The sequence below is a fragment of the Martes martes genome, assembly GCF_963455335.1.
Source record: "Martes martes genome assembly, chromosome: 6".
NCBI classification, from domain to species: domain Eukaryota; kingdom Metazoa; phylum Chordata; class Mammalia; order Carnivora; family Mustelidae; genus Martes; species Martes martes.
Window position 1 is genome coordinate 83,742,120 of NC_137893.1, and position 17,112 is coordinate 83,759,231.

Genomic DNA, 17,112 nt, shown 5'->3' on the forward strand with positions numbered 1-17,112 from the left:
AGAAGCAGCCTTATTATTTTATTTTTTTAAAATAATATAAAATCTGGGGCACCTGGGTGGCTCAGTGGGTTAAGCATCTGCCTTCAGCTCAGGTCGTGATCCCGGGGTCCTGGGATGCAGCCCCACATTGGGTTCTCTGCTCGGTGGGGAGCCTGCTTCCACCTCCCCCTCTGCCTGCCTCTCTGCCTACTTGTGATCTCTCTGTCTCTTTGTCAAATAAATAAATAAAACCTTTTAAAAAATAATATAAAATCAGACTCAGCCCCCTTCTTCAAGCTGTTAGGGAAAATTCTATCTCAATCAGGTTTTCGTTTTTGGTTTTTTTTTTCCCCCCACTCCCTCCTCCCTGTTCCCTGCTGGACTCACATAGAACTAGCTTTCACCCAAACCTGGAACCTCAGGGGATGGCTCTGGACTTCAGGCTGGTATGGATACTGTGGGAGGCTTGATGTTCAAGCCTCAGTGGTCCCACTGCTCATAGCCCTGAAGGCTTCGGCTTAGAGCTTAGTCCCCAGCCCGTGGACCACACAGCCAACCCATCAGAAATCCCAGGGTCTGGGAGGGAGTCAAACCTAGGCCTCAAGGTGGGCAGAACCAGACACCCCCCCACCCTCCTGAGGGTGGGGAAATCCCACTGGCTCCCTTCTTCCTCAACTTTTCAAACTGACATCCCCTACCCACCCTCATAATCTAGGTGTCTGCCTTTGAGAGTTTCCAAAACACAAGTCTTTCAACACTCCAATGGAGAAAGAGATGGGCAGCTGTCTTAAACCTATAAAGAGAAAATGCCTGTGTCATACCTCAGTGGTGAAGCAGCCAGCAAGCAAGGAAACCAGCCCCAACTCTACATGAGGTAATGCTGACAAATCACACTGCCACATACAAAGTCCTCACTGTCTGACTCCCATCCAACTTTCCAGGGGCATCCCTGAGCATTTCTTCTCGTATTTAATGCACTCACTTCCTCAAATATCTTTATCCACCTGGCTCATCCCCTCTCATCTCTTAAGGTCATTTGAATCCTCAAAAAGGTGTCAGGCTGTAGGTTCTCTTGGCCTTTCTTTTATGGTCATAAGCTGACTGCTGTAGTGCCTTGCACCAGTAACCCAACCAGGACGGTGCCAGTAAGCTGTCTTTTATGTTTGTCTGTTTCACAGGAAGGAAAGCATTTCCCGGAACCTCCTAGAAGCCTGCCCTTTATGGCTCACTGGTCAGAACTGGGTCACATGGCCACCCATATATGCCAGGGAGGCTGGGGAAGCCACTTCCTGGCAAAACTGAGTAGGATTCCCATAACTGGTTTATGATTGATGCCCAAACTGAGAACACTCCACCCCTCCAAAACATCAGTCCCCTTAGCAAAGAGAAGGAAGGAAATGGCTAATAAAGTCTCCCATAGAGATCTTGCTCCATTAATTACTTTTCTTCTCCACCGACATGGCAGGAAACACTGCTATCTATTTGCCCCTTCTTCCACAGAAGCAGAATTTTTAGGTATGCACATGGATGGCCAAAATAAGTTTGCTTTTCCCAGCAGCTGAGTGTGGTCACATGACCAATTCCCAAGAATGAGTTGAAAGGGGAAGAAATTAATATATTTTTCTAAGATTTTTTTAAGTAATCTCTATACCCGACACGAGGCTTGACACACAACCCTGATATCAAGAGTCACACGCTCCACGGACTGAGCCAGACACGTGCCCCAAAAGGAAGAAATGAGTATAAGCACCAGATAGTAAGGAGAAAGTCACGTTTTCCCTTTCCCTCTTCCCAGTGGTTGAACGTCGATGCGGTTGGGAGTCATCTTGGACTCCCTGGGCAAGGACATAGTGGAGCACAGAGAGAAGGAGCCTGGCCTCTGAAGATTTCACAGAACACAGCTACCACACTAGCTCAGTCTTTTATGTGAGAGAGAAAAACTGTAAATGTCTCTTATGTTTAAAGCACGGTTATTTTGAAGGCATACTTATGCCCTAATAAATACAACTGCCTCCAATCCCCTGCCTGAAAGCATGTTAAAATCTCTCCCACCTCAATCTCTCCCTTGACCCTATGTTCTTAATTTACATTCTGTGTTAGAGAAAGCAACAGACAGACACAAACTGTTGCCTGATTTAAGCAGAAAAGGCATAGCTCACAGATTGTGGTGAGGGCTGGTTATCTATTGCCACAATAATGCCACGCAAACAACCACAGAACGCCAGTGGCTTGTTAACAATGAACAGTACTTAGTTCAAAAGTCCATGGGGTTTGGCTTATCTGGGGCTGGGCTGAGCTGGGTTCTCTCAGCTGAACTCACTGAAGTGTCTGGGGTCAACTGGTAGTTGGCTGGACATTTCTGTTGATTTTGGCCGAGCTCATTCTCAAGTCTCAGGCACAACTGGTTGTTGGCTCATCTAGGATGGCCTCAGCTGGGATAGCTCAGGGAGACTTGGCCGAGTGCCATGTGTCTCTCAGCATCCAACAGGCTGGCCTAGACCTATTCTAATGGCAATGCTGGGGACAACAGTGACAGTGCTACAGAATGAATGTTTATAGCCCCCAGAATTCATAGGTTGAAGACTTAATGCCCAAGGTGATGGTATTAAAAGGGAGGTCCTTGGGAAGTGGTTAGGTCACAAGGGCAGAGCCCTCATGAAGAAAGGAAAGTGGTCCCAGAGCAATTCTCCCTCCCTTCACCACATAAGGACACAGCAAGATGTGGGCAGGCTGCAACCTGGAAGAGGGCCTTTACCAGACCCAGCGATGCTGGCAGCCTGATCTTGGACTTCCAGCCTCCAGAACTATGAGAAATAAATTTGTTGTCTATAAGTCCCCTGCGATTTACAACCACTAGCACCTATGTCTTTCATTCATGCTTTAGGCTGCACGTTGGTGGGTTTAGTTCTGGGCTTCAGTTTGGGTTTTTGTCCGCTACACATGTCTCTTATCCTCCTTGGACCAGCAGCTCTCAGGGTCTGCTAGGATGGTGAATGGCAGGAGTGCAGCAGGGTGAACAGAAAGATGGGATGCCTCTTGAGGCGTACTGTCAGTTTTGCTCACATTCCACTAGCCAGAAGTCTAGCGGGGAACTATGCTCCGTCCACTGCCATGCGCTGCAAGGTCACATTACAAGAGGGAGTAAAGAACTGATAACCATAGTCCAGTTTACCACAACTCTTCACTGGGCTCTGTCTCCCTGAGCCATCTGGGTCCATAAGAACTCTACAAATTGCCAAATCAAATAGGGAGTTTTCAGAGGATGGGGAGCAGGCATGGTACCTGGTCATGTAGTGTATTTTAGGGCATGGTTAGGAGTGTGGATTTCATTCTAAGTGTAGTGAAAGCCATTTAATGGTTCGATAGGTGATGATGTGGCCTTTCTACCATGCAAATCTGGTCATGCCACGCCCCTACTTGAACTTTCAGTGAATGTCACATTGTCTCAGGGAAAGGTCCTGTAGCTCTCATAGGGCATTAGAAGTCCACTGTGATAGGTAGGCTCTTGCTCCAATGTCTACTATCACTGCACCCCATTCTTTGCACTCTTTATAACAATAAAGCACAAGGTAGTGCTACATAGGCTTCATTTCAGTTTGGACTCTCCCAGGAGTGATCCTGAGACAAGGACTTGGGAGCAAGTAGTTGATTTGGGAGGTGATGGAACACCAATGGAGAAGAGGTAGGAAGCAGTACAGGGAAGGAAGATAGCCCATTAAGGGAGAGCTATTAAGCCAACTACAGGAGTTTAATCCTATTAAGAAACTGGGGAACACATGCCTCAGAATTATCCCATCTGAGGGATGAAGGAGCTGGGGAATTAATACACCCATTCCTGAGAGTTGTTTGAGGGCTACTCCCAGGAGGAATTAACTCCTAGGCACTAATAGTACACCATGAATATGGGCAGTATGTTTTTTTGTTTTGTTTTGTTTTACAGTTTTTGGGAGCTGAAAGGAGAGACTTCGGGCAAAGAGAGCATATATAGAGAGGTTGAGGGATATGGGCGAGGCATCGACAGTGTTTCCTATGTGATTTCCCAAATGCAACTTCTCTTGTAGACTCCCTTAGGTCCTTAAATGTTTCATCCTGCCTAGGATGCTTTTCCCTCCCTCTCTACCTGCTAAACTCCTACTCATCCTTCAAGACCTTTCCCATATCCCTAAACAAAGAGGACCACATTCCACCTTATTTTCTTAGGACTTTAGTGCACACCTATATTTTTATCATTTATCAGACTGCTTTACTTAGGAGCCTGACTCTCCTACTAGATAATACATTTGTTGAGGGTGGGAGCTGTATTTTACAGTGGTTTTTTTTTTTTGAGGTTTTATTTATTTATTTGACAGAGAGAGAGACAGTGAGAGAGGGAGCACAAGGAGGGGGAGTGGGTGAGGGAGAAAGCAGGCTTCCCTCTGAGCAGGGAGCCCGATGCAGGGATCGATCCAAGGACCCTCGGATCATGACCTGAGCTGAAGGCAGACGCTTAGCGAATGAGCCACCCAGGCACCCCCACAGTTCTTAATATAGTTTGGTGCCTGGAATATAGTAGATGCCCAATAAAAGCTAGTTGGATGGAATGACTAATTTCTATCTACAGACAGAGTCTGTCAAGTATCTGGTGGAGTGCTATGTTGAACCGTGACCAACCTGAGGTTAAATAATAACCGTTTTTGTGCTCCTTTATCATCTCCATGACGTTACCCTTCCTTCATTCACCTAATATCCTCCTCTTCTCTCTCCCTATCCTGACATCAAAATCTGCTCCTTAATACTTCTTTTGTAACGAAGGAGGATAAAACCAAGAGATAGGAAACCTGAGTTCCTGTTCTTCTTTGGCACCGACTGATTTGGAGGTCCTTGGGCAAGTTTCTTCCTCTGAGCTTCAGACTCCTCATTTATAAAGTGATCTTGAATGTCCTTGCCACCTAGGAAGGGGCTCTGTAAGAGTATCTCTAGAAGGATGACACACAAGGAACTGTCAAGAGTGAATGCTGCTGGGAAGGATGAATGGGCGTCTAAGGGTCAAGGATATGAGAGAGACCAACTTTCTCTTGATATCCTATGTTAGGTTCCTAGGACCATTGCAACAAGGTATCACAAATTGGGGGACATAAAACAATCCAAGTTTTTCTCTTACAGTTCTGGAGGCTGGAAGAGGAAAATTAAAGGGTTGGCAGGACCATGCTCTCTCTGAAGATTTCAGGAGGAATCCTTCCTTGCCTCTTCTGGGTCCTGGCTGACTTCAACCTCTACTACCATAGTCATGTCACTTCCCCCTCTTCTGTCCATGTCTTCTCTCTTGTCAGGGGTTTAGGACATTGGTCATTGGATTTAGGACCCAACCAAGTAGAGGAAGATGATCTCATCTCAAAATTCTTGACTTTCTTATTTCCACAAAGACCCCTTTTCCAAACAAGATAACATTCACAGGTTTCAGGGATTTGGGTGTGGGTATATATTTCAGAGGCCAACATTCAATCTACAACACACCTATCTGCACGTTTTGCATTGGCAACATGTACAAATTGAAGAAAAGAAAGAAGGAAAGAAAAAAGGCAGAAAGGAAACAAGGAAGGACCCCACTGACAGAATCATAGGAGATTTTTTTCTAGGGTTCCTAATAGTTCAAATGAAGGTGGGCCACTCCTGTTATTGATCACAAGCCCACTAATTCCCAAGTCCATGATTTCTTTTCAGGAACTCCCCATTATTCCAATCAGCAAAACATTTGTTTTCAATACAAATTTCAACCCAAGAGAGTGGGGAGAAAAAGGAAAGAAGAAAAGAAAAGAAGAGGATTGATGTGACTGAGCAGATATTATGTGACTGAACAGAAAAATGAAATAAGAAAGGAAAAGAAGAAAGATTTACGTGACTGAGCAGATTGCTATTTTCCTGCTTCCTGTTCAACCCAATTTTGAAGGGTTTGGCTTTGAACTATCTTTCTCCCCCCAGTTTTTATTTACTTTTGAAACCATGTCATAGGAAATGAAAATGGAAGTTTTACCCAAACAGGTAGAAATATAAAGTAGGACAACCACTATGAAACACAATAAAAAATTATTCTGCAAAACTGAACATATGCACATACTACAGACCAGCACTTCCAATCCAACATTGATATCCTAGAGAAACCCTTCCACTTGTCCACTTATTCAGGAGACATGGATAAGAATGTTCATAACAGCAGAGTTCACAGGAGAACAAAATATGAAGCAACTGAATGTTGATCAGTCGTAATAGAGATAAACTCTTATCATTTATAAAATGGAGTATTATACAGCAGTGAAAATGAGCGAATGCTAGCTACACTCCCCAACATGAACGATAGCTAAATCTCAAAACCCAGGGTACCTGGGTGGCCCAGTCGTTAAGCATCTGCCTTCAGCTCAGGTCAGGATCCCCGGGTCCTGGGATCGAGCCCTGCATCAGGCTTCCTGCTCAGCGGGAAGCCTGCTTCTCCCTCTCCCTCTGCCCCTGCTTATGTTCCCTCTCATGCTGCCTCTCTCTCTGTCAAATAAATAAATAAAATCTTAAAATCAATCAATCTCAAAACCTTATTGCTGTCCAATAGCAGCAGGCAACAGAATAGATACAATACCATTATGATAAACAATATATTAAGTTTACAAACATAAGTGGAAAACTATAAAGAAAACAAGAGGACAGTACAAAATACCTTTTTCTTAAAGATTTATTTATTTATTTTAGAGAGAATGTGAGCAGGGGCAGGGGCAGGGGCAGATGGAGAGGGGGAAAGCAGACTCCTCGCTGGGCCTGGAGCCTGAGCAGAAGCTTGATCACAGGACCCTTAGATCATGACCTGAGCAAAATCAAGAGTCCAATGCTCAAATGACTGAGCCACCCAGGCACCCTGAGGTCATTACAAAATTCTGCAAAGTGGTTGTAATTGGAGTGCGGGGAACGCCCAAAGGAAGGAACACCCTCCTATACACACACAGCAAGAGGCTTTTAAGGTACTGCCGATGTCCTATTGCATAGTGTGGGGAGTGGGTCCAGGAGTGCAAATGTTATTATTCATTGAACTGTACGTATTAGTTTTACACATTCTCTTGTGTATACACTATATTTAACATCCCATGAGAAAGACCTACCATAGGTGAGGATAAGAAGCCATGAATGGGGCGCCTGCGTGGCTCAGTGGGTTAAAGCCTCTGCTTTCGGCTCAGGTCATGGTCTCGGGGTCCTGGGATTGAGCCCCGCATCGGGCTCCCTGCTCAGCAGAGAGCCTGCTTCCTCCTCTCTCTCTGCCTGCCTTTCTGCCTACTTGTGATCTCTGTCAAATAAATAAATAAAATCTTAAAAAAAAAAAGAAGCCATGAAAACTCTACTCAGTCCTCTAGGTTGAATATAAATTGGAAAAACCATTTTGGAGAGCATTTTGCAATATATAGTAAAGTGGACGTTGTACATATTCTGTGATCTAGCAAGTGCCTCTCCCAAGTATTTCATAGAGGCCTCAAAGCAATAGTTTTCAAAATTTCTGACAATCACCTGTCATTAGGAAATACATTTGAGGGGTGCCTGGGTGGCTCAGTGGGTTGAGTCAGTGGGTTGGCTCAGGTCATGATCTCAGGGTCCTGGGATCGAGCCCCGCATCAGGCTCTCTGCTCCGTGGGGAGCCTGCTTCCCCCACTCTCTCTGCCTGCCTCTCTGCCTACTTGTGATCTCTCCCTCTGTGTCAAATAAATAAATAAAATTTTTAAAAAAAGAAATACATTTGACATTACAATCAAGCACACACACATGCACACAAACACACATCCATGTAAGTGTGTATAAAGTTGAAACTAAAATTTTTCCAAACACTGCCTATCCTTATGCCATGCAGCACACTCTGATCTTTTCTAATCCCATCTATTGTTTTCAAAAATTGAGATATAACTGACATATAACATTGTGTAAGTTTAAGGTATAACTGTTCTTCTCTATTCTATTTCATTAAAGGTCCCAACTTGCAAATTCATTTTAACTCACTAACAGTTCACAGATTAATTTGAAAAATACCTCACTAGAGAGAATTTTGCACATGGTAAAATAATGTGTTTTTTTAAAAAAAAATTTTATTTATTTATTTGACAGAGAGAGAGATCACAAGTAAGCAGAGAGGCAGGCAGAGAGAGAGGGAGGAAGCAGGCTCCCCGTGAGCAGAGAGCCTGATGCGGGGCTCGGTCCCAGGACCCTGAGATCATGACCTGAGCTGAAGGCAGTGGCTTAACCCACTGAGTCATCCAGGTGCCCCATCACATGGTAAAATAATGTTAACTGAGACTGTTCAAAGTTCTAAAAATTAGGGACAACAATTGAGGAATATTCATAGAATGGAACTCAATATTACAGCTCAGATAAATAAACTGGAGCTCCATTTATCAACAGAATATTGAGCGATAAAAGCTAGCAGCTGAGGCTTATGTACGGTGTGGTACTATTTATAAAATTTCAAAACATGAAAAACATGCTTATAGATAGCCACATATACAGTAAAAATTTGCGACATATATAGAAAGCTGAACACAGAACTCAGGATTGTGGTTTCTTTCTTTTCTTTTTTTTTTAAGATTTTATTTACTCATTTGAGAGAGAGAGAGGAAGAGCACAAGCAGGGTGAGGGCAGAAGGAGAAGCAGACTTCCCACCAAACAGGGAGCCCGATGTGGACTCAATCCCAGGACTCCAGCCTCATGACCTGAGCCAAAGGCAGATGCCCAACCAACTGAGCCACCCAGGCACCCAGGATTGTGGTTTCTACTGGAGAGAGGGAAGGGAACAGGATCAAGGAAGGACAAAAAGGGGACTTAAATTTTATCGTAAAGGTTTTCTTTTTTTTTAACCTTGCTCTTATATGTTATTTATTCCTTATTCTTTTTTTTTTTTTTTTTAAGATTTATCTGTTTCTCCAAATGAGAGAGAGAGAGAGTGCAAGTGGGGGGGAGGGACAGAGGGAGAGAAACCCAAGCAGGCTCCCTGCTGAGCACAGGGCCCTACATGGGGCTTGAGTCGGGGCTCCATGGGAGAGCTCGATCCTACAACCCTGAGACCGTGACCTGAGCTGAAATTATGAGCCCAGTGCTCAACCAACTGAGCTACCCAAGCACCCCTATTCTTTATTCTTTGTTGCAGGAGTTGGCAAACTACCACCCATGAGCCAAATCTGGCAGGCTTTTTTTGGCCTGTGAGCTAAGAATGGTTTTTACATTTTTAAATTGTTGGGGAAAAAATTGAAAGAATAATATTTCATGTTGTGAAAGTTACATAACGTTCAAATTTTGCATCCGCAAATAAAGTTTTGTGGGAACACATCTACAACTATTTTATTCTCATATTGTCTGTGCCTGTTTTCATGCTACAGGGCAGAGTTGAGAAGTTGCAATAGAGATTGCACGCCAGAAAAGCCAAAAATATGTACAGCCTGGCCCTGTATAAAGTTTAAAGATAAAAAAGTTTATCTACCTCTAGCAAAGTATGCAACATACTTTTCTTCTTAAGATTTTATTTATTCATTCAGAGAGAGAGCATGAATGGGGAGAGGGGTGGAGGGAGAGGGAGAGACTCTCAAGCAGTCTTTGTGGCACACAGAAGCTGACCCAGGGCTGGATCTCATGACCCCAAGATCATGACCTGAGCCGAAAATAAGGGTCAGACTTTGACTGACTGAACCACCCAGGTGCCTCACTGACAAATATTTCAAAAACAATGAAAGATGTGGTAGCATTAAAGAAAAGGACCTATATTTCCACTACCTACCAAAATTTCCTTACCTTCCTCATGTTTTCTTCAGTCTTTGACAAAACCCATCTTTTCTGATTGAAACTAGGCAAAGACATTCTTGTATTCTGCTTTTTTCCTGCTGTACATCATTTCATAAACCTTTCTGATGTGCTATGAGGTGTTCAAACTTGCACGACTTAATGACATTGCATGGTTCAGGTTTGTAAACTACACATCCTACTTTGTGTAAGTACCATGTCATATTTAAACCTTTGCATTCTTTTCATTACCCCCCCCCTTCATTATTGGTCACAAGGCAAAGAACATCTTTGTATACAGAGATTTTCCCCCTCCTTTTGGCTTTCTTAGAACAAATTACTAGGAATGAAATTCTTAATCTTCCCTCCATCCCTCAAACTGTAACCACTCTTCCTCTCTTTACTCAATAACCTCTTGTTTCTTTGGTCTTTTGCTTATCCCTTTGCCTTCTCTAATTTAACTGATCTCTTTCATTTCGCTCTTTCTAGAGGTTGTCTAGGTATCAAGAAAGCTCTGTTGCCTTTAGTTCCCAGATTGACCTCGCCATCCCTTTGGTCACCCAACATAACATTCCATGGTGCACTGGAGAGTTGCTTCTTTTTTTATTCTTTTTTAAGATTTTTGCTTATTTGACAGAGAGTACAAGTGGAGGGGAGGGGCAGAGGTAAAGGGACAAGCAGACTCTCCACTGAGCAGGGAACCCAACATGAGGCTCAATCCTGGGACCCCCAGATCATGATCTGAGCCAAAGGCAGAATGCTTAACTGACTGAGCCACCCAGGCGCCCAGTGTGAGGTCTGCTTCTTGCTCACCTGTCTTAACCCTGCCTGGTACCACAGTGTCCACTCCACTCCTTTGCTGAGGTTAAAGTCTGCCAGTGATCTCTTCGTAACTAAGTCCAAAGGATTTTTTTTTAAAGATTTTATTTATTTATTTGACAGAGAGAGATCACAAGTAGACAGAGAGGCAGGCAGAGAGAGAGAGAGAGGGAAGCAGGCTCCCTGCCGAGCAGAGAGCCCCATGCGGAACTCGATCCCAGGACCCTGAGATCATGACCTGAGCCAAAGGCAGCGGCTTAACCTACTGAGCCACCCAGGCGCCCCCAAAGGATTTTTTATCTTCCCCAATTGAGCTCCTTTCTAATGTTCTTCAAGCTTTTCTCTCTCTCTCCCTCTCTCTCTCTCTCTCTCTCTCTCTTTTCCCCTGTACGTCCCTACTCATTATCTCCTCTAAGGAGCTTTCTCTAAGGACTGGGATACACCCACCTCTTTTGAATTCACCCACAGGTGACTTATTCCCTTGACTCTACTTTGCCCCTAATTAGTTGTTTTACTCCCCTTTGAATGAAGACGAAGGTAAGGAGGGAGAGTTAAAAACTTGCAGGCAGGTAACATTGCAAGTCTTCTATTTACACTTTCAAAATAATCACACCTGGGGCACCTGGCTGACTCGGTCAGCAGAGCATTAGAGTCTTGATCTTTGGGTCATGAGTTCCAGCCCTATGTTGGGTGTAGAGATTACTTTAAAAGATAAAATTTAAAAAAAAATCGAAATCTTGGAATAAATTCAAGGGTCGCAGGTTGTACTGTGCGAAATAGATCTACGAAGTGAGGTCCACAAATCAGCCGCATCAGTGTCACCTGAGGGCTTATTAGAAATGCAGAATTATAGACTCTAACCCAGACCTGCTGAATCAGGCTTTTAACATCATCACATGTACACTAAAGTATGAGAAGACTGGTCTAGGGAGACAGCAAGTCTCTGCACTAAGGGCTTCCATCAAAAGTGCTCCACACAGGTGCCTGGGTGGCTCTGTTGGTTAAGCAACAGCCTTTGGCTCAGGTCATGATCCTGGAGTCCCAGAATCAAGTCCCGCATCAAGCTCCTTGCTTGGCAGGGAGTCTGCTTCTCCCTCTGACCCTCCTTCTTCTCATTCTCTCTCATTCTCTCTCTCCCTCTCTCTCAAATAAATAAAATCTTAAAAAATATATTTAAAAAAAGTGCTCCAGGGACCACTTGGGAGCCTCAAACAAATAATTTTCACCTCCAGTTGGGCACTTTGCTGTGAAAGTGATTTGGCTCCTACAACTATCACCCCTTTGATGGACATCTGCTGACTAGGTGGGTGGCCTCCCTCCCTCATCATTTTAGGTACAGCTTCATTTCTCTGAAGCTAAAAGTTTGAAGAGGAAATCTTTGCCAAGATCGGAAGGTTGCTCTTCAACCAAGAGCATAGGCAAGCTTACAGAATCTTTGGTAAAGTGGACACATCCTACTAGCCATTAGAAAACATGGTTTCTATTATCTTTTTCAACAAAAAAAAATTATGAACAACAGAGAACCAAAAGACAAGAACAATTTATATTTTTCATTCTCTTAGTACATGGTAAGTGCTTGTGCACTATGTGCGAAGTTCTAGTCTAGGTGAGAAGGGCAGAAAACAAAACATAAAATCCCTGCCTCAGTGGAGCTTACAATTTAGGTGATGGAGATAGACAACAAAAATAGAGTGGTGGAGACTGTTGTTAAAGATGAGTGGTTGGGGGGGCGGTGGTGGTGCCTGGGTGGCTCAGTCAGTTGAGTGTCCAACTCTTGTTTTCAGCTCAGGTCATGATCCCCTGGGTTGTGAGATCAAGCCCCGTGTCAGGCTCTGTGCTCATTGGGGAGTCTGCTTAAAAATTCTCTCCCTCTGCCCCTTCCTCTGTATCCCCCCTCAAATAAATAAATAAATAAAATCTTTAAAAATAAAAAAAAGATAAGTGGTCAGGGACAGCACCCCCCATGTGAAGACACTTAGGAATATATCTAAATGAGATGAGGGAGCAAACCATCCAGATATTTGGGGGGAGAGAATTCAAGCATAGGAAGTGGCTAATACAAAGGCCTTGAGGTGGGAATATGCTTGGAGTATTCAGGAAGCAGGGAAAAGGCCAACAATTACGGTTGGAGCAGATGAAGCAAGAAAGAGAGTGGAACCAAATCATGTAGGGTCTTTGAGAAGCTTGCATTTTTACGCTGTATGATGGAGTCATGGTACTGAGCAGAGGGATGACACAATCCGACTGACATTTTAAAAGGCTCTCTCTGGATGCTGTGTGGGGAATAGACTCTAAGGGGACAAGAGTGTAAGCAGGGAGGACTGATAGGGGGCTGCTATAAAAATGTGGTTGGTTTAGATTCTGGTGATGATGACGGCGGTGGTGAGAGAGGACCCAACAACCTCAACTTCCTTAATAAAGACTATTTAAAAATTTACCATCAGATGACTGATGAATTTTTTTGTTTGTTTGGATAAGAACCTGTCTTAGATGTAGAAAACAAAGAGCAGGAATAATAGGGCTTCTCCAGATTAAACAATGCTAACAGCATCCCCTGGGAATCCGCGTTATTTAAGATTTCACAAATGATTAGGAAAAAGGAATACTTTGAGACATTTCTAGGTACACAAATTATACTCTGCTTTCCACATACTGAAATGTCAAGTCAATGGGGAGCATCTTCTGGAACATTTCTAAAGCGATGTGAGTAGGCTGGAAAGTGGCGGGTGGCTTGCTGCATGGACAAGTGTGAGGCAGCTCACATAGGGGGAGACAATTCAGATGATTCCTTAAAGATAATGAACTCTGAACTGCCTGCCAGTTGCCACCAAAGAAAGGGATCTAGAAGTTGCTGTACACTATTTCTTCGAGATGTCAGCTCTTGTAAAGCCCAAAATGCCAGCAACAGTTCTGGCTGTTCAGATTAAAGAAAAAACATGAGCTTCAACAAAAACCTCAGGAAACTTCTCCTGGAGCTCAGGGAACAGTGCTGGTCACTGTATTCTAAGAAAAAGAAGAGGCAAAGAAAGGCAGATAAAATGACTAAAAGGCTAGAGGGGGTTTTGTTTGGTGGGTTAAATACCCATAAAAGTGACTATCTGAGAGGACGAAAGTCTCTGGAAGCTTGCAACATTAATAGAATGTGAAAACAGCCCCTTTCATACAATATCATGGTTGCAAAATTAGGGTGCAAAAGAAGTTTGAAATGGGGGTAATGTCTATATAGAAAAAGGCCATTGGAGGGCATATATTCTCTTTTAGACAGGGGGTCGTTAGATGTTCTTCAATAAGTGGAAGGGCCTATTGCAGCAGCAGACGAAAGCGGAGGTTGGAGGACAGCAGCCCACCTCAGCAGTTCCTTCCCATCACGATCACTGTGGTATACAACCACAGAAACTCAAAAAGAGCAAAAAACACCAACAAAACATTCAAAGGATTCAAAATGCTATATTAAATCTCATTCTGAGTCAAAACTAGATTGAAAATAAATTCAAGGGTCATAGATTAAAAAGGGACATTGAAGATGTTTGAGGATGTATCTTCAATCTCTGTGACTGGAGCCTTGGAGATACACTATTCCTCGCAAGAAAGGTTAACTTGGTAGTCTGAATCGGATGGACAAAATAAGAACATGACTTAACACTGTCAGTATCTGGTTCTCATAGTCAGAAAGTGGCAGTTAATGGTGAAACAGGGATTACATCATTTGAATTTTGTCCACGGCACACAAATCCTTTAATGTGATCAGTTACCAGAAGTGTGGGAGACCCTTACGAACCAACCGTTACTCACGTGTTGAACAGTTAGCAACCCCGGTCTACTGGATCCGTATTGATTTTCCTTCATAGATTTAAAAAAAAAAAAAATCGGACCCCAAACGGAACAGGGAAGTGTGGGGAGGATAATAATCAGATTGTCGTTGACTGAGATCTTAAAGATGGCCTGCAACCAACACATGGGCCCTTATTTTTAGGTGAAAGATTGATGTACATAAATACATATACTGTCTCTTCCCAAAAAGTATTAGACTCAGGAACCTCATCTCCCCCGTCCCCAACACACACGCACACAAACCAAACAGTACCCTTTCTTCCTTCCCATAGGTCCCTTTCTTTACCTGCTTCTTCCACTCCTGGGGTTAGGGAACTTTCAGCCCCGCCTCCCTGTTTGCCCAAGCTCCGCCTTCCCGGTCCACCTGTGTGCCCAGTCCCTGACGTCACCGTTAGGCTTCAGCGGCCTGCAGGATTCCGGCTTTCTATTCGTCCGTCTGACCACGGCTGGCGCAACTCACCAATGGCAGCGGCGCTGGGTGGGAGGGTGCCCACATCCAAGATGGCGCCCCCAGGAGCTGGGAGCGGGTGACCGGCGGCGGGGAAGCGGCCTGGGTTGGCCCTCCGATTGCGGGGTCCTGGGGGCATCTCGCCGGGTACCCCCCTGGCCCGCCTACAAGGCCTTCCCCGGCCAGAGCAATGGCCGCCGAGAACAGCAAGCAGTTTTGGAAGAGGAGCGCCAAGCTGCCGGGGAGGTAAGCCCAGGACGCCGAAAGGAAGAGGAGATTGGACCAAATCCTTCCAGATCCTAAGCCTTAAATCCCGCGGCCCTGGGGCGTCAGCAGCCCCGAAAGGCTGGTTTGGGGAACCTGGACTGGGGGAGCTGGGACTGCCTGGTGGCGGCGGGTCAGCTGTCGGGCAAAGGAGCGGGCAGCGAGCTTTGGGAATGACTGGGTGTGGGAGCAGACCAGGGTCTGGGGGCGGAGGCACTGGAGCGGCTGCCCTTAGCTGGGAGGTGGTCAGAGTCCGGGCGTAAGGGACACTGGAGTTGGGTGAGTAGCCAGTGTCGGTCCTGGGTTTGGAGGGTCATCCCCAAAGCTGCCTCTCACTTTAAATACAACTCCTTCTTGGGGGTCTCCACCACGCACAGGTGGTTGTTTGCATAAGGATGGCCCCTTCCATTGCTCCCCCAGATCAGTACGTGCAAATCTTTATCTTGGACTCCCAAAAGGTTCTGGTGGGAACTTGGAATCGTATCCAGGGTGACAGGAAAAGTGAGGAAAATTCTCAAGCTCGACCTTACTTTATCTTGAGTTGGCCACTTCCCATTAGGAATTACTACAGAGTGACTCAAGAATCGAGGTTCTTTCTTTAGCATTTTTCTGTGGATTTGCTCAACCCCAAGTGACCTCCTACCCCCCTGCGTTGTCAAGCTCTTCTTGTGCAAATGCACGAAATTCTTTCATTCTTCAGTTGTTTAGTTGGAGAGCAGACCTTTTAAGCTACTCACCCCCCTTTACCTTTTTGATGTATGTTAAGAGCTTAGCATTTGTACATCCTTCAGTCCGCTGTTGGTTTATAGTTTCAGTTTATTTTGGCCAGAGTCCTGAGACTCATAAGGAATGTGTATTTTAGTCGTGAATTTAAGATTTCTGCTAGCCATAGGCTACTTGGTGATGAAATTCATGTTTGCTTGTGCCCCACATGCTACCTTTCCTAATTGATTCAGGTCTTTTCCCTCAGGGATAATCCTTTGAATGTGTGTGTGTGTGTGTGTGTGTGTGTGTGTGTGTGGTTTTGTTTTGTTTTGTTTTTAGTAGCAAGACAGAAATTAAGGTCAGTGGTGGCTATTTAGCAGTCTTATTTTACTTAGGATTCTATTAGACATATGGAGAATGGGAATCAGCTTTTAGTAATACAGTATTAAAATAATGCAAGGGAATGCAGAAATAGCTTCAGATTAAAGTGCTGTGGAATGACAGTGTTAATATTAATGCTGAAGACTTCTATGTTTTTAGATAGGCACCACTTCCTGCCAACTGATTCCTTTTCCTTCCTGGTCTAGTGAGCTCTCTCTCCAGTCTCACAACTGCTGTTCTCTGGGGCTTTCCATGGTGAGATCATTAAATTTTGACATCCTAAGGTTGTAATCAGAATAAGAGGGAAAACTGTTAAATCAGGAAGCAGCATTTGAAATGCGGGACATGGCATGGTCTTTTGTGCCTGCTGACTGCTGGTTGTTATTAACAATATTTTGTTTTCTATATTTCCTGTTTTGGACTATAGGAAGAGCTGGCTTTTTTCAGAGTATCACTTTTGTGAGATAGGAAGAGGAGTCTTTTCAGTTTCTTGAAGTTTCTGGCTTCCTTTTTCATTTTGAAGAGGAATATTGAGGAATACAAGAGAAAACATTTGAGTTCAGAAAGACTTAAGTTATTACTTGGATTGTCATACCTGTGTGATCAATGACAAATGACTTACTCAATTTCTCTGAGCCTCAGTTTCCTTTTCTACAAAATGAGACTAAAAATACCTTCCTCAGGGTTACTGTGAGGACCAAATTAAACATCTTATTTGTAAAGAACGCAGGACAGTGTTTATTTAGCACATTATAGTTGCTTGATAAATACTAGTTATGAGAATTCCTGTTGTTGTTAGAGCAAGTAAACATTTAAAAGACTGTTTCTCAGATCCTTACTGGGGCACTAGGTATTTATGTTCCTTGTTTATCTTGAGGCACTAAAATGTTGCCACAATTCATAACAGTCTTTAGTA

The 17,112-nt window shown here is 44.1% G+C and overlaps 1 protein-coding gene across 1 annotated transcript in view; it reads left to right on the forward strand.

Annotated features, from left to right (window-relative positions):
* Positions 1 to 14,898: 14,898 nt before the first annotated feature.
* Positions 14,899 to 17,112, forward strand: part of TBC1D22B (TBC1 domain family member 22B) — a 75,016-nt gene continuing 72,802 nt past the window's right edge. The window contains exon 1 of the mRNA XM_080805718.1: positions 14,899 to 15,092. Within this exon, the coding sequence (XP_080661844.1) occupies positions 15,037 to 15,092 (56 nt within the window). The 5' untranslated portion in view covers positions 14,899 to 15,036. The remainder of the gene's footprint in view (positions 15,093 to 17,112) is intronic.